An 18,376-nucleotide genomic window follows, 5' to 3' on the forward strand; every position below is an offset into this window, starting at 1 on the left:
CTGTGGACTGAAGGCACACACACAAGTCAATCTCAAAGACGTAGCTTAGGTGTTGCAAGTCGATTTTAACGTAGCAGAACTGAGTGAAGTCTCACTGCACCGTAAGAGCTCCCGTCTTGTCTCCTGACCTACTTTACAGAAACCAGCCTCTCTGCTCAGATAAGGGAGAGACTGGCTCATGTGACAGCCAGATGATCTGTTTGAGATACCATAAGAGTCACCCACAATGCTAGAAGACACCAGGACACAAGCTTGCAGGTTAATCTAGGAACTGAGGTCTCTCAGATCACTGTGTCAATAGGAAAGTCTTCATCCTCTGCCCCTCCCATCATTAATTACAGGGACATGCTGCCTGAGGCTTATCACAAACCCTTGAGGCACCCGTAAGAGAACAGTGTGCCCAGACAGCTGTAAAGAGAGAGCTCCTTAATCAATCTAGTTATCCTCTTCTCCCCATGAAGGAGCTCAGAGAGCATTCAGCAACTCCAGTAGGTTAAAGGCATTCCAGCACAGGCAGCCCAGAGGATTCTTTCCGACCACCAAGCATAACTTTTTCCACCATGGCTGACAAGTTATTGCCAAGACTCATCCTTGTGAAACCTATCTGAAGAACCAAGTTCCTCTACGTACATTTTGAATATCTGTTTTCAATACTCCCTCTCATTAAGTATGAAGCAATCCTGTTGAAAAAGATAATGAAAGCTGTGCAACACCGAATTCAACCTCAAAGTATAGCCCTCCCTCCTCTATGTTTAAATAAGAGCCACAAAGTAATAATACTGTTATACAGTAGAAGCTATGTTCAGTCTTACCAGATGGAAAGATTAAAAGAGTAACGGTACTTAGTTATGTTGACGCAAGTGTTTGTCCGAAGCTAAGTGTTAGCTTGTTCAGAAGAGATGGGAACTGCCAATTCCAGAGAACCTCACTGTAGGGAAGTTGTGGATCGTAAAGGGACCCACGTACAGTTTTACAACAGTATTAGAGCACCTACATTGTAACACACGACTAAAGCATCCTTACCAATAATATCCTACTTCTATAAATTAAGGCAACTGCATTGTTCTATGTGCTTCTACACCATCAAAACCCAGGCTGGCTACAAGCAAAAAGGAGAGAAGCATGCCATCTTTTTGGCAAGAAGCCACGGTACTAACCTGTTCAAAGGATATCACGAGTTTGAGAGATGAAGCAGCTAGAGAAAGCAGTTCTAGTTACCACCATCATGAAAGATGGGAAACTGGATTCAGCCAGCAGCTCAGCTGTGGGCAGAGCTCTGACGGCAAGCTGAAAGCCATGCCAGGTTTAAGTCAGTTCTTTTGACTGGTAGACTAGAAAAGACCTGCCTGATGTTCGTGCATGCACACACACGGTGCAACAGGAGAAGAGAAAGCAGTTCCTTTAACAGCCATCCAAAACTGAGGTTCAAAGACAACAACTAAGCTCAGTCTTTGGGATCATAGCCTGCTTATGAAGCACGTGGAAGACAAGTGCTCGTACCTAAAAGTTTCCTGATCTAAGAATCATGGTTCAGTGATTTAACCCACATGTACTATGCAACGCAACCTCCCTATTCAGTGCAGTGACTGCGGAAGAGAACCACAGGATTTCCGAAAAGCCAGGAAAACAGCTTCATAAATAGGTGAATTCAGAAACAGTTAGGAGACAGTTCAACCAAACCAGTGATCCTACCGTCCTAGGTTGAAAACAGCATTCCTGCATCCTCTAAGCACTTTTCCTGCAGACAAGGACAAGACTTTAATGGAAGAAACCTCATGTTCACAGGTCCTTATGGGTAACTCTAATCACAATAGTATTTGCTGAAGAGACAGCACAGCAGAGGTGACATTAATCTAGAAGGCTTCTGAAGTGCATTGGTGACAACTGCCTGACACAGGCGAACAACAAGCTGGTGAGGGGAGATGTTTTGCTGAGCTTTAGTCTTACAAAGAAGGAAGAATTGATCAGGGATGTGAACGTAGTGGGCTGCCTCGGCCGCAGTAGCCATGAGCTGGTGAAGTTCGGGATCCCAAGAGGGAGCAAAGCAAAGAGCAGGGCCACAACCCCAGACTTCCAGGAAGCAGACTTCGGTCTCTTCAGGGATCTGCTAGGAAGAAACAGAGGCATTCAAGAGAACTAGTAGATTTTCAAGGAATATCTCTTCAGCCCTGAAAACTGGTCTAACCGAATGAGCAGGAAATCAAGCAAAGGTGGCAAACGCATCATCAGTGAGAGAGGACCAGGTTAGGGAGCATTTCAACAAACTGGACAGACAAAAGCCCATGATGAGACGGACCCACAAGTACTGAGGGAGCTGGATGATGTCACTTTCAATTATCTTATCCTTATTATAGTGATGAGGGAAGGCTGGCGACAACTGGAAGAAACCAAGTGTCACTCCTGTCTCCAAGACAGCAGACACAGGGAACTACAGGCCAACCAGTCTCACTTCAGTCCCTGGAAAGATGATCAAGAAAATACTGGAGACCATCTCCAAGCACTTCAAGGATATGGTGATGAGAAGTCAGCATGGACTTAAAGGGAAGTCATAGTGGGTGTTGGGTTGGTTAAGTATGAAGATACAACTGCCCAGGTGTACAAGCGGAGAGCTTTAATGTGGTTTATCCCAACTTTAACAGGGCTTTCAACACTGTCTCCCATAATATCCTCCTAGACAAGCTGATGAGGTACAAGCTAGGCAGATGTACAGCAAAGTGGACTGAAAACTGGCTGAACCTGGTCTCAAAGCATTGCAATCCCACAAATTCCAACCAGAGGGCAGTCAGTAGTGGAGTACACCAGCAGAAAATAAGGCCACTACGGTTTGACACCTTGAATAATGACCTAAGTGACAGGACAGGGTACATCCTCAGCAAGGGTGCTGGAGTGCAGAACTGGGTGGAGCATGTGACACATTGGATGGTTTCCTGCCATTCAGAGGGACCTCAACAGGCTGTAGAAATGGGCTGACAGGTACCTCATGAAATTCAACATAAGGAAAGGCAAAGTCCTGCACCTGGCAGGAATAACTCCATGTAGTAGTACATGCTGGGGGGTGACTAGTTGAAAAGTAATTTGGCAGAAGGAAAAAAACACCCCGCACAATACATCCCCCAAAAAACCCAACGCACACAATAGATCCTGGTCGAAAAGTTGACCAGGAGCCAACAACACACCTCATGGCAGAGAAGGCCAACAGCCTAGAAAGGAGAACACTCAGGGAATCCTACCAATATAGATACATACCTGATGGGAAGGAGCACAGAAAGACAGACTCTTTCAGTGGATCCAATACCACAACAAGAAACAATAGATATAAATGGAAATATTAAATTGCATTTCACTTAAATGCAAGAAAGAAATTTTACTTTGAGGGTGACTCAATACAGGAAGAGGTTGCCCAGAGAGATATTCAAAAAACAACTTCACAGTGTCCTAGGCAGCCTGCTCTGAGCCGAGTGGTCAGTCTAGAAGATATCCAGAAGTGCCTTCCAGCCTCCACGTCTCTGCGATGGTCAGTTTTGTGTTCTGGTAGATTGGAACTGAGATGAACTCATCCATACTAACATTGTTTCACGACTTCACCAACTTCAGTTTCTGACTTCCTGCAGTCCTCAGTCTCTCCCAAGACTGAGAATTTACCTCCAGCTTGCTTTAACAACAATATATGGTGCTGGTCCAACAGTTCTCATTTAGTCAGAGAAGGAAGGGGTTTGTAAAAGCTTAGGCAGATCTATTTTAAGCTTTCAGATTATACTGAAAACTGGTTTCATCTGTGGGTGGACGAAGTTAAAAGCAATAATTAAACTAGCAACCAAAGAGGCTAGAAGTAGAGCTCCAGACTCTCAGTACATTTTTTGTTGGAGAGCTGCCAGGCTCCCTTCCAGAATATAAGTGCTAAGTAACAGCACTCCAGCAAACACACCAAGTATTTATACTCAATCAGGTGCTAATACAGGCCCGGGGGTTCACCAGGGTGGTAGCTTGGAAGCTGATGAACAAGAGGTCACACGCCAGCAATAGTTTTCAGTTAGCAACCAGAAGTTTGCAGTAGGAGTTTCGACATCCATCTCCATGAATAGCAAATGCAGAGCAAATTCAAGCTCTGCATTCATTGCAAGCTTGGTATTCCACATCAGCTCTGCTTGATACACTACCTGTAAAACACCCCTGAAGCTCACTTCAGCTGTCTAGCATTAACAGAGCCAAATACAAGGCATGGGGATCTTCAAAGAAGAAAAACTTAACAAGTTATATACATAGCTGGCCACAAGTAAAGGATCAGTAGTCAGAGACGTCTGAAAGAAGACAAGGGAGTTTGAGCCCTAGCGCAGGCGGGATATTACAGCTTTTGGAGTGATAGGCAAGAAAACAATACTGGGAATTGGGACCTTATCAGACAGCTGCCAGTTTCAAGGCAGACTGTAGCTAGAATAGCCAACATCACCCTTGTTAGTAAGTAGCTCTCACGACACAAGTCTAGAGGGACTACAAGGACCATAGCAGGAGTAAGCCATACAGAACCCTTTCTTTCTAATTCTGCACAGCCTGGCACTTCCAACACTTTGCAGCATGCTATTAAATCCGCATGGCCTCAGTGGGGCTGCATTCTGAGTCTTATCATACTTCTACAGCCATTTGGGTACAATCACACAGCAGAACATCATCTACTTCTCACCTCTGCTCCGAACCCAGTAACCCATTAATAATGCCTTTTCTCCTCAGTGTCAAAGTGCTTGTCCTAGGGCACAGAGCAGATTCACTACTGAAAGTGACAAGCTAGTGAACTGGAGTCAAGAAGTCACATGCAAGCAAAAATTTTTTTTTTTTTTTTAAGGTAAAAAAAAAAGGAGAGAAATCCACACTGACACTTCACCATTTATCTTACCTTGCTATGCAGACGATCCACTCTGAAAAGCGGATCTCAATTAGCTGGCATGCTTTATAAAAGCTCTGTAAGAGACCAAGAGCTCAGTTTTACAGCTAACCCTGCAATGGACCCTGCCATGCATCCTTAAGGATTGTTTCCTCCTGCTCTCACCTGATATCAAAAAAAAAGGGTCAGTACCACTGAGGTTCAACTTTAGCTGTGTCCTTCTTCGGAGGCTCACAAGGGTAAAGGGAGAATAAGCCAAAAAAGCTGATGGTGACCAGGCACCAGGACAAACAATGTTTTACGCAATTAGACTTGACAGGAACAGAAACATCTTTATAGAAAAACCTGACCAATACATAAACACTTCAGAGACAAGAATCTACAACTCAACTGTTTCAAGTTTGCTGCAGAATCACTGTGAAAGCCAAGTACTCAGCCAAAAACATCCACTTCATTTAAGAGGTTAGATGCTGCTAAGAAGTCAAGGTTTCCTGGCTCCTAAAAGAGCACTCTCCTACAAGTCAGGATGAAGATGCTATTTCAGACAACGAAAGCTCTGCAGCCCTCTCAGTAAAACTCAGAAATCTTGGAACTAGTCTACTTTAGAGGGCCTCAGAACCATAGAAGCCACAGAAAACAGGGCAGAAGGTTCTCCTTTCTTTTCCCATTACCTACTGCTCTAGTAGCATTAGCCATTGTTCCTGAACAAGCAACCAAAGGTTTATGAGACTTCAAAGTTAGACAGGGTCTAAGGCACTAGATCATTCCCGTGTTTGAATCAAAAACCAACAGGAGACACAGAGGCAGTGCTCCTGTCCTCCAGGTTCCTCTGACTCAGGATGAAGTAGTGCTCTTACTCAGCCACGCCAAAAAAGTAAGGAAAGCATGCTTTAAAGAACGCAAAGCAGTGATGGCAGGGGTTCAACCACTTCAGGCTGCACATCTGTGGCAGTGGAAACTGAAGCACTGCTTTATGGGCAGACAACTTCCCCTACTTCTGCGCTTTTTCCCCTCAGCAGACTTCAGTCTTAGGTACTTTTATCTTGCAGCCATGCTTAGGAAGTATTTGCTCAGGGCAGGTAAGAAGAACCCAGAAAAAGCAAGTTATGCAGTTCATGGTGATGGGTCAGCCATTGCCACTGCCTCTTTGCCAGAGGGATGTCCTAGTACAGTGGTCCTTACAGAAGCTTACTGACTCAGAGCCACTTTGAAGCAAGAGACTTAGACCCAAACTCTTCCTGCAGTGTCAATCCCCACCAGATTCTCCAGAAAGGCCAAGAGAGCAGAAGAGCACAGCTCCTATTCAAGAATCAATAAAGAACAGCTGCAAAACTTTAAGCCCAAGTCAGACTTGGATGCTGACCTCCCTGTTACCCAACTACTGGAGCTATCCACACACCGTTAGTTGATTAGGGAGCCTGCCTTTGAAGAGATTAACAACCCACCACCAGAGATTATGACCAAGACACCTAATAACCACCTAAAATGCAGTTTTATCTATTTACCTCCACTTAGCATACTCGCTTTTTAGACTACTCAATATGCAGTGCAAGCAGTTGAAGTTAGTACTATCGCCTTATAGTTAGGAACACCTGTTTGTTCAATGAAGTTTCTCCTGAGGTGGGAAACAAGTCAACTCATTTTTTTTCTTGCCAGTGCATCAGGTGTTAAGCAGAAAGGACATCCCTCACACAGCAAAGCTGTTGGACTCTCTCCATCAGAAGGATCAGACATTTGTCTTTTTCTGCTAATTCAGCAAGAAAAAAAAAAAAAAAGAATGCTGCTCTCTTCCTACTGGAAATCCTTTTATTCTGCAAGGGTCATTACCCTAGTGCCATTTCCAGGTCAACCACAGAACTGCCCTCAAATCTAAAAACCGTTTACCTCAGCCCCTTTTTGCTCTCCCCTTTAGAGCACTTCTGTGCTGCCACCTGCCTAGAACAGGCCAGTGCTACATACAGGTACTAGAAGATGAACTTCGGCTGTGCTGCTGGTGGAAAAATGGGGAAAGAACTTCCCTACTGAGGAGAAGCTAGCTAACCACCGCCTGAGGCTAAGAGAGGTATTTCGGCTCCCAGGTCATAAGAGATGCTGATACACCTCTCAGACACCTCAAAGCAGTAAATTGGAGAGAGGAACGTGTTTGTGCTCCAAAAGCAAAAAAGCCCTTCAATATAGCTGAGGAAAGAAGCTATAGGGTGTGAGCTACTCCTCGGAACAGAGCCTCTCTCCAGCTACACAGCAGCATGGATGGACAGTGCCAACAGAGTGAGTACAGTACCACCGCTGCACTCCTGAGCCGCAAGAAGACTCATGAAAGCAGCTCCCAAATCCTATTGCTATAGGTTGGTCAGACAGCAACCTAGTTACATTAGTAAATCTGATCTGCCACAGACAAAAATCTTCACCATCCCTCCTCACACCCCCTCTTTTCAGAGGGCCATCGGCTCTTTGACAAAGTTTCTTAGATGAAGGCATATGGTCCCAGAGGGAAGGTAAGCCTGGCTTCCACTTGAGCAACAGGGAGGAACACTCGAGGAAAGGACACCTTGCATCGGCACAAATGAGTGCTGAATCTGTACAGCACAGTTACAGGGCAGCAGAAGGTGACAGATGGAAGAGGCCAGACTACCTTGACTCGTTCCCCTAGAGCATGGGAGCATATCAGACCAGATGCTGCCGGCATCCCCAAGGTTTTTGGAGACTAGCAGATCCGCCCTGCCCAGAAGCAGCTCCACACTCCCAAGGACAACAGCCATACGAAGCACCTCTTGCCACCAGCAGCTCTGTAACACCTTGTACACACACTGGCTGGCCCAGAACTGCTTATTATAAAGTTTCAAACCGATCTCACCCCTCGCAACCCTTGCTCCCAGGAAACTCTACCTTAACACATTTCAGGAAGTCTGCCCACAGAGTCCATGCAAGAGTAGTGAACTTAGCAGCAGCGCTCTGCTGCCACTACTGCTTTCACATTCAGGAATCATCACACCCAAGGCCCACACACAGGGCAAGGCATTTCACAAAGCCCACTAGTGTCCTGCGGACACATTCCAGAGCCAGGGCAGGGAAAGAAGGCACAGATACTCCTGCAACAGCATCCCTTCCATATTGCACTGCTGCAAAGAAGCAAGCAGGAGCTCAGCTCTGCAGAAGACAGTCACAGACAAGTTGATGGCAAGCTCAGCGGTAAGGAAACGACAGCTCCAAGCCTTTCCCGTGAGGGCTACAGGAAGGAGACGGCAAGGGAGTCGCAGCAATTCCTAAGGCATTCAGACCCGTTTGTAAAGGGTATGAGCCACAGGAAAACACGATCAGTAAAATCTCTTCCCTCGCACCCACTCGGGTGAGGGCGAGCATCGGTGACCCAGCTGGTCCCTCGCACAGAGGGACACGATGCCTGCAGCCTACACACCAGGCAGCCGTTCTCCCCTCGGGCAGCCCCGGGCTCTCCAATGGATGTCAGCAGCGCCCAGGGCTTCCTCTCCCCGCGGGAAGCCAGTGATGCAGCCGGAGGAGAGAACGTGCGGGGGAAACACACACTGAGCCCCTCTCCCTCCTCTCCATGCTCCCCTTAGAAGCCAGAGGGCCCCCCCCAAACGCCGCGCCCCCTTCCCCGGGCGGTACCTTGTCGGCGACGCTGCGGGGCAGAAGCAGGTCGGGGCTGGGGGTGAGCGCCGGCCCCATCTCCTCGCTGCTGGACGTGGCCAGGGGATGCGGCATCTCCCGCAGCGACTTGGGCCCGGAAGACGGGAGAGGTTTGGGTGCGCCGGCCGCGCCGCCCGACATCGCGCCGGGGCCAGGCAGCAACCGAAGGAAGGAAGGAAGGAGGCAGGGAAGGAGCGGAGGCCGCGCCGCCTCGGCGGGGAGCTGCGGGGCCGCGGCCGGAGCCTGCCCGCCACTACCGCGCTACGACGAGGAGGAGGAGGAGGGAGGCGGGGGGAGGAGGAGGAGGAGGAGGAGGAGGAGCGAGAGCAGCGCCTGCCCGCGCCACCGCCGCCCGCCCCTTTACAAAGCACCATCCGCGCCACCTGCCAACCCCGCGCCGCCGGCCGCCGAGCTGCCACCCCACCCCGCCCCGCCCCGCCCGCCCGCTCGCTGCCCCGGGCCCCGAGCGGAAGCGCGGGGCCGCCCCAGCGCGGCGGCGGCGGGCGGGGCTGCGGCGGGCGCAGGCCCCGCCCCCCGCAGGCCCCGGCGGTGCGGGGACGGGGACAGGGACGGGGGCGCGGCCGGTGCCAGCCGCCGCCCGGGCGGGCAGCGCGCCGGTGCGCGGAGCGGGGGAGGCAGCGGGGCCCTGCGGCGACCCCGGGAGGGACGGGCCGCTGCCGTGAGGCGCAGCCTGGCCATCGGGCGGCCCCGCCGGTGACCCCCGGCTGCAGCGCTGCCGCCGGCGTCGAACAGCGGTTAGACGCCTGGAAAGCAAAACCAGTTCCTCGGCTTTCCCAGGCTCAGTTCGCCCGTTTCGGACTGTTCACGTGTTGGAAGGGAAACTCTGCAAAAACGGCGGGTCTCCGTGGAGGACGAGAGCTCAGGTCTGTCGCGATATGGGCACGAGAGTGGCGACAAGGGCAGTCGGGCTCAGGAGGTGCGTCCTCCGGTCGCACCGGCAAGACCGGCCGAGGCGGGCAGAGGGACGAGGGGACCCCGGGTCTGCCACGGGCTGGGTGCCGACTGCCAGCGGGCACGCAGAGAGATGTTTCGCGCAGGAGGCCAGGAAACTACAGAAACGCGCTCAGCCATTGTCGTGTGTTTACTTTGACCGCACGCGAGATATCTCACATTTTTTTAGAGTGTTTCATGCTGAAGCTGCTTGGATTTTATCGCAGAGAATTTTTTTTCTTTATTTGAAAAAAAAATAAAGAAGATGTTCTGAAAAGTTTTACTCTGACCATGTGTGGAAAGAATTTTTGTATTTTTTCAGACAACCTTAAGTTCAGACACTTAACGATTTGCTAAAAGGAGCTGAAAGATTATATCGAGGCCTGTATAAATGATCCATGCAAATTTCTTTAAGCATGTATCAATTACAAAAATTCAGTGATTTATCCACAATTAACAATGTGAAAAAAGTGGTGATGACTGCTGAATAATTAATTAATATGAGAAAAATCTTTGTCTGGTTTAAGATATTCCTTGAGCAGATAAAGCAGCTACATTTGTCTGATAAATTATTCGTTGCAAATAATTTGCTCAGCACTAATTACATGTAATAGAGTAACATGCTACTGGGGGAAAAGATGGATTACTGTGAGACTGTCATAATCCCTTCTGGCTATATATAGATATATAAAGACGGGCATACAGATACGTGACCAAACAGGTCTCGGATGCTCCAGACATTTTTGCCTATGTTTTACTTTTCCCGTTGAAATCGAAAGGGCAGTGCTGCTACCTACAGCTAAGCTGGCAAGTGCTACAGGTGTCAACGCCAGCTGCTGCACAGCAGGACAAACACGGGGGTGCAACACTGTGAACTTTCCTTACAAAGAAAAATGCTATTTATCACAGGAAAAAAAATACTTAAAAATCAATCCTTACTATAAATAACTACTTAATGTTAGGTAATGTTTGAACTCTGATAACAGTCAAAAGCTCCAACCGAGTCCCAGGCCCCAGTGAGAAAAAGGCTGCCAAGTACGCCTGGTTAATTACACTTAAGAAACAACAACCTATTTATCTCTCAGCAAAAGGAAACAACACAAATGAGACAGCATAAATACATACACCCCAGCTTTCTTCTAGACTCTCCAAATCTTAAGTGGAAACTATGGTGATAAAGCAGCAGTCAGGTTCGTGCATCTGCCACGCTGCTCAGGAACCAGTTCCCTTCAGTTTTGTGAAAGCCTGTATCTCACAGGCTTACCACTTCCAAGAGCTCTTTCTGTCTTTCCCCTTAAGCATCCTGACCCAGCTGCGTTTTGAACTCAGACCTTTCTACAAAGGAAGCCTGTCAGAGACACTTATTCCAACACTGTCACAACTTGGGAACCTGGGCACATTCTAGCTCTGTGCAGGTACAACCAACCTTCTGCTCATTAAACCCACTGGCCTGGTGGGCAGCGAGCTGAGCTTAAGCCTGCTGCATTCTTGCAGCAAAGACCAACGGTATCCAGGCTGCCTCAACAGCAAGCAGCACAGGCAGCGGAGCAAGGGCAGGGTTTATCACTCTCTACTTGGCACTCGTTAGACCTTATTAGAAATACTGTGTCCGATTGTGTGCCCCCTAATACAAAAAAGACACTGACAAACTGGAGAAAGTTCAGAGGAAGGCACTGGTTGGTGGCTGAAGCACCTGCCCTGCAAGCAGAAGCTGCGGGGCCCAGGCTTTTCCAGCCTGGAGCAGACATGGCTTCAAGGGCACTCAATTGCAGCCCCCAGTACCCCATAGGGAGGAGATGGGAGATGAAGCTGGGCTCTTCACAGCGGGGCGTAACAGGAGAGCAAGAGGCAAAGGAACATAAATTGAAACAAGAAATTCCTGATGGATGTTAGGAAGGACTTGTTCCCCCTGAGGACAACCAAGCAACCAAGCAGGTTGCAGAGAGAGGTTGCGCAGTCTCCACCCTTGGGGATTTTCAAGACAATCTAGCTTGATCTCATGTCTGACTCTCCTTTAAACAAGAGATTTTACCAGAGACCTCCCTAGGTCCTTTCCAGCGTGAATGATTCAGTGATTCCATAATGTTTGTTGCTATGGAAGTAGTATATCTAGTTTCTAAAGCAATGTGAGGTGACCCCCCAATTTTCTTGTGTGCAAGGATGAAGTTCCAAGCTCCAGTGATTGACTTACTGGTCTAGCTCTCTATGAATACTGTCTGTACAGGCAATATATGCTTCTTAGTTTACTCATCACATTTAGCTGTGTTACCTAGATGGTTTCTGCTTGGAGCTGAAACATGCCATCCTTAGTCTTTTCATCTAACACAAACCCCTTAACAACATTTTCAAACAACTAACCGGATCAGTATATGCAAAATACAAGCGTATTTGTGCACCTGTGAATACAAGCAAGCTGAAGTCTGGCTGGAAGAGTCCAGAGGACATCAGTAGAAGGCCTTTCATCCAGGAAAATTGACAACTCTGGTGATTATTATGGTGATACTCCTAAATTCTATTTATGATAGTTATGTTTACATTTCAGAATTCCAACACCATAGCATGCTACAAAGTCAAGATGGTTAACTGTTGAGCAGGTCTCTTTCCCATATTCATCCCTAGGTCACTTCAATATAAATATTCACTACAACTCATTTCTGATTATAGCATGCATTTTGTGAAACCAAATAGCCCGGGTTAGGGTATCCGTAAATCTCTTAAAGACTAAAGACAGATGTCTATCCTCTTCTGATTTCAGTGAGTCTGTAAATATCTGTATAGGCAGCAATCTAGGTTTAACAACCATATATACCTTCAGAAGCAGATGCAAACTCTTATACTGAGAACTAGAAGAGTTCAAAAATCATAAACTGTATCTCAAAATATATGAAACTTACTTTAAATTTGTAATCTGAAAAATCTGTACAGCTGGCTGGCCTCTTCTTTGCTGTCTTCTCTGCAAATTCATATCATAGACTGAGGAGAGTTTTTAGCTTCCTCTTCCGCCACGAGAGAAACCCTTTTTTATTTTTATTTTTTAACATGGAAGATGACAATCTTGTGTACTTGATTTCAAGAGCTGGAACTTCAAAAAGACATAAGATGAAACATTTTAAGACTCGATTTTGAAAAATGAGAGTTAGGAGCAAATTCTTGTACCTTGATTAGAACTAGTAATGCATTATCAAACTCCAAATCTTTCGTGCATGAAACAAAACAGAAAAAAGTTATGCTATGTATCTGACCTCTTAAAGGAAATTTTTTCCACACATAAATAGAAAACCTCTAAATGCATCAGCAGGTGGGTTGTCTGGCATCAGCAGGAGGCACAAGAATGTACAGCCAAAAACTGAGGAAGGAAAGTATCTATTTTTCTAATAGTAGCAGCACTGAAATAAATAAATGTCTTAATTCTGCAGTTCCTACTCCATACCACCAATTGTGGTGGTATAATTTTAGGACTGTAGTATTTTCCTTGACATTCTTATTGATAGGGTTTTTTGTGTTAAACGTTGACCAAGCTGAAAACAATCAGCACATGAAGCATACAACCAGCAGAATAAAATACACATTGAGAATCAAAATGAGTGACTGGCTGAAGAGAGGCTGCCATTCAATGCCCACCTCTTAACCCAAGTTAACCTGAAAAAACTGGCACACTTTCTTAACAAAATCCTAACTATTTATTACATTTACGACATTTCAGCTGAAAAACAAGATAAAACAGAATAAATATGCCTATAATACTAACTGGGAAAGAAGACAAATGGTCAGTCTGGGGATCAAGAATCTCACCAATTCAAGACAAAGGTCACCAGTTTCACATGGGTTTTTTTTCTGAAGAAAATAGTTCTGTCTCTGTATCACTGAAATGATAGCCCTACAGACTACCTCTTCGGATTGTTGCTAGGAGAAATAGAGAGGAAGGATCTACAGGTAACCTTCTCATCCTGCCTTTTCAACGATACTCTTGCACCTCCATTAAGGCAGTGTTAGTTAGGAAGTACTTGTATTACTTCTGCTGCTTTGCTGTATCTTCTCAACCAAGGCTGATATGTATTATAATTAAGCATCTCTGTCACTCAACTGGAGATCATTCTTTGTATGTTACATCTCCTGTCATTTTCACTAAGGGTGGGACATAGGCCAGCTTAAGCAAGAACAGAAATTTCCAAGAGATTCTATGCAGTGCTACTGAGTTGCATTGTGTGAAACATACCTACAGTTGTTGGTATAGAAGCAGTTTGGTGGTGGGTTCTGAGATTTGGGTGCTTTCTCTATTGTCTGTCTAAATCCTCTAAAAAAGAGCGTGTTCTTATTTAATACATTTCCTAATTTTAAAATAAGTTGGCAGATATTATAGACAGCAGCAAATATACTACCTGGCAGCAATATGCTATTAGGTGTCAAAGTGCTTTTCTTCAAAGCAAGGATTGGAGCCACTCCTTAATAACAATGGAAAGTCACCTGCAGGAAAACTTATTTACAAATTTAAAGATAGGTAGCACCAGTGGTTTACTGCTGTTCTGATCTGAAGTGTCAGGTACTCCAACAATACCACTTGGGATGTTTTTATAATGGCAGATGGCTTAGTAAGTGCTCAGTGTGAGCCTGAAAAGGACTCTCAGTTGTTTCATAACATTCTTTTCGTAATGCATCTTCATCTCCTTGTTCAGATAATGAGACATAAAATGGCAATAGAGTTTACGATGAATAGCAGGAGGCTAACTTCAGGTCGAATTTATTTACTAGACCAGACATGTAAAACCCACCTCCTTTTCATCAAGTATTCTATTTAAAGCCTAAATTATAGGATTCGCCTCTATAGCACACTCCAGACAGTACAGACAACAAACAATAAGGTAGGCTGGAGGCCACACTAGCCAGACTGTCAGGCTTGGCTGGCTTGCCAGGTCAATGGCGGTAAAAGCTTTTTTCCTCACTGTCAACAGCCTCTCCTTAACCACTTTATCTTTTTTCCCCTGTGCTATACCCGGCGAGGATAATGTTTGTGTCTGTCTATGCATAAGCACATACGAAACTAGTACGAAACAAGACCATTCTAGAGGATACAGAAAAATCAAAATCCAGCTATCTTTTGAAAAAAGGTCCTTTCTTCCTTCCCTATGCTACTACAGCTCATGTCTTGTACTGCAAAGATTGGAGACCAGGCTTCTGACCCAACCCAGTTAAATCTTATGCACCTGCTTGTTGACTCTGTAGGAGATGGGATCGCTTTCAAGTCAACAGCACTATTCATGCACACATTTAAGCTAATGGGTAAGCTTTTGCTGCATCAAAAGCCTTCAAAGTTGTCAAGTTTGATGGGGAAGCAATAATCAGGATTGTGGGAAGATAGGGCACTTGTGATAGAAAGTGGAAGCCTGTGCTGAATGGTTATCAAATGAAAAATCAGAAGACTACAACTATGGATACACTATCTTGAGGCAATTGGATATAAAAAAAGTAATCCAACTAAAATGTTAAAGACTCTTCCAAAATATTCTACTTTGTTTGTTTGTCTGTGGGTTGTTTTTTTTTTTTTTTTTCCTGACATGTACAATAAATATAGAAATAAAAGGAAATGTTTAGAAAGGATATGTATGAGTAGCACTGCCAGCTGGAAAGAAAAGCAGCATTCTGGAAGATCTTGGCTCAAGCCAAGGAGACATCCCGCATGGCCCATTTTCACTTCAGGAAAAAAAAAAGAAAAGAAAAGAAAAGAAAAGAAAAGAAAAAGAAAAGAAAAAAGAGTAAATCACTGTTTTATCTCAGCTTTGTCAACTGCAAGCAGCCTCTATTGAATAGAACTGCCCACGGCCATTCTGAAATATTGCAGTTTATCATCGTTCAGTATCACTTCCATTTTAACCCAGCTTTTGTTTATTTAATGAGATACACAGCTCCATCTACCCAGAGATGACGAGAACAGCCAGCCTGAAAAACAGCTTTGCATTGGCTCAAGAAGCAGCATGGGAGATTCGTGAGGCAATGTTCAAGAAACGCATTTTTTAAAACTGAAGATTTTGTAATGACGTTCCAATAGTGTGCTGTTTGTGGCTGGGGAAGTGTTAATTTTCTTCATAGTAGCTAGTATGGGGCTGTGTTTTGGATTTGTGCTGGAAACAGTGTTGATAACACTGGGATGTTTTTGTTGTTGCTGAGCAGTGCTCACACAGAGTCGAGACCTTTTCTGCTTCTCACACCACCCCAGCAGCGAGTAGGCTGGGGGTGCACAAGAAGTTGGGAAGGGACAGAGCTGGGACAGCTGACCCCAACTGACCAAAGGGATATTCCAGACCATATGATGTCATGCTTAGCGTATAAAGCTGGGGGAAGAAGAAGGAAGAGAGGGATGTTCGGAGTGATGGTGTTTGTCTTCCCAAGTCACCGTTACGGGTGATGAAGGCCTGCTTTCCTGGAGATGGCTGAACGCCTGCCTGCCGATGGGAAGCAGTGAATGAATTCCTTGTTCTGTTTTGCTTGTGCATACGGCTTTTGCTTTCCGTATTACACTGTCTTTATCTCAACCCACGAGTTTTCTCAGTTTTACCCTTTCGATTCTCTCCTCCATCCCAAGGAGGAAATTAATGTACTGATATGAAACTTCTCCCAAAGCCAAAGGATCATGTGACTTGAGGCAGGACCATGTTTGCATAGAGATGCTGAAAGTTACTACTATGATCAATTTTTGTCACACTTGTACAGACCTGCAGAATTACTGAGTCCCAGCCTTTCTGCAGCTGAGTTTCCTTGCTGGTGGTTCCTCCTCCTTGCCCTGCTACCTCTTCCTTTTCTGCTTGCCTTCCTCGATCCCCAGCCAAGGACCACTTTCTACTACTTAATTCTTCTTACCAGTGTGAGCTGTGTCAAAAAAGAGCCGAGCAGCTAAGCCTGTCTGTCTCAAGCTGCAGCTTTTCAGAATCACTTACAACCTCAGACCTGGCGTAATGATGCAGAGAAATGCACCAGGTAGGATTTTTAGCTTGGGTGCTCTTCATTCACTTCTCAGCAGTTAAGGATTACAAGTGAGGTGTCTAGGTAAAATGGACTGCAGATCACCCAAGAGAGAATAATTACCAGAAAAAAAAAAAATAGCACATCAGACAGTACTCAAGGCACAATGAGAAATTACAAAAATGAAAAAAACACCCCGAAAACATCAGAAGGAGGGAAGGCAATCAGTCAGCTGTTCAGCCAAAGAGAAGAGTTTAAAATAATGCACGTATGTGGGAAAGGCAGAATCGTTTGCCTTCTATGGCATTAATTAACACAGCTTTAAAGCTAACAGAGAACTCCCTGAGATTGTCAGATGTTTGCTAGTTGCTCAGGTGCTGGTTTGGGTTTTCATTGACACACGCAAACACACACAGACTGGTTTTACCAGGCAAACAATCTAGGTATCAAAATTCTAAATCTGGATGTTACAAGTCTCTAGACATAAATTTGTTCAGTTTTACGATTTTCACACTTAGTGAGGCTTTCAAAACTAAGTGTAAATGCATGGACAGCTAGCATATTTGTTCACCAGAACATTCTCTGTCTCACGGAATTTGTATGCACAATACTAATGCACACTATTTTAAGTCAAATTAATAAATCGTTGTAGATACCAAAAGGATTTTTATACATTCTGTACACTCTCAAAAATGTAATTTATTTCTACATGATCTAGTATAGCTGGCTGCAGTAGATCTTAAAAAATTGTTAACTGCCTTCAACAATTATGTGTATGTTTGGTGTCCGAGCTAACGGGCTAGTGTGGCATTTATCACATTTATCACTGTGTACACTCTGTGTACATTCTTGCCAATATAAAGAATTCCATCATAACTAAACCAACAATTTTTAATAAGCCCTTTGTCCACTTTAAGCCTGGAGAATGATAAGGTTAAGGACTTCTAAGATTTGACGGAAGAAGAAGCCGATGCAACTACATGCCTTGAAGCACACAGGAGGTTTGACTACCAGCTCCAAGATTGCCCTTGCCGTTAAGTGTCATTTGCTCAGAAATGCCTGTTACATACACCACCAAAATCTCAGTCTTAAAAAGTTTAATAACTTGCAGTAAAAGCCTATCTAGAGATACATTGAACTAAGGCATATATATATAAAAAAAGTGATTTTTCTGTACTTCTTTTTAAATTCAGTTCTAAAAAAAGGCCTTTATTTCATGAGAATTGTTTACTTCCTTAAAAAAAACATACATGAAAGTTAAGCTGGCAATGTTGCTGATTCTTTGGCTAGCCAGAGCTCAGCGTGGGCCCCGTCTGTTTGCAGCCTGTTGTATTATTTATTTATTGAGAACTGATTTTACTCGGGTATGATCAGAGGTACCACTGTTCAGGGCCGCAGTTCGAATCACTGCTCAGCTCAGTTTGGGTCAAACTGAAGTATTTGAACCACAAGGATGTAAAATAAAAGTTGCAGTTTGCTGCTTAAGACCACAGCACACCGCTCAGCACAGACCTGATCGTTTAAGAAAAGACACTCTCATTATGGTGAGGCACTGGAACAGGTTGCCCAGAGAAGTTGTGGATGCCCCATCCCTCGAAGTGTTCAAGGCCAGGTTGGATGAGGCTTTGGGCAACCTGGTGTAGTGGAGGGTTTCCCTGCCCGTGGCAGGGGGGTTGGAACTAGATGATCTTTGAGGTCACTTCCAACCCTAACCGTTCTATGATTCTATGATTCTATGATAAAGGTGTCACCTGACATTTCGAAACCAAACCACGGATTAGGAACACGAACGCACAACCCTTTCTGGAATTCATGCCGAATAATCATTCCTGCTGTGTTCAAACTGAAACTCCGCGGCAAAAAAATGAAACAACCCTTCCCTTCTCCTTTCTTTTTTTCCCGTTTAACTGCGCTGATTCCCGAAGTTCCCTCAGTGTGATCCAAGGG

At 45.3% G+C, this 18,376-nt stretch overlaps 1 protein-coding gene across 1 annotated transcript in view; it reads right to left on the bottom strand.

Annotated features, from left to right (window-relative positions):
- Nucleotides 1-8,680, bottom strand: part of SNX30 (sorting nexin family member 30) — a 51,471-nt gene extending 42,791 nt beyond the window's left edge. The window contains exon 1 of the mRNA XM_009992394.2: nt 8,504-8,680. Within this exon, the coding sequence (XP_009990696.2) occupies nt 8,504-8,665 (162 nt within the window). The 5' untranslated portion in view covers nt 8,666-8,680. The remainder of the gene's footprint in view (nt 1-8,503) is intronic.
- Between the last annotated feature and the right edge of the window lie 9,696 nt (nt 8,681-18,376).

This window comes from Tauraco erythrolophus, chromosome Z (genome assembly GCF_009769465.1).
Source record: "Tauraco erythrolophus isolate bTauEry1 chromosome Z, bTauEry1.pri, whole genome shotgun sequence".
Taxonomy (NCBI): domain Eukaryota; kingdom Metazoa; phylum Chordata; class Aves; order Musophagiformes; family Musophagidae; genus Tauraco; species Tauraco erythrolophus.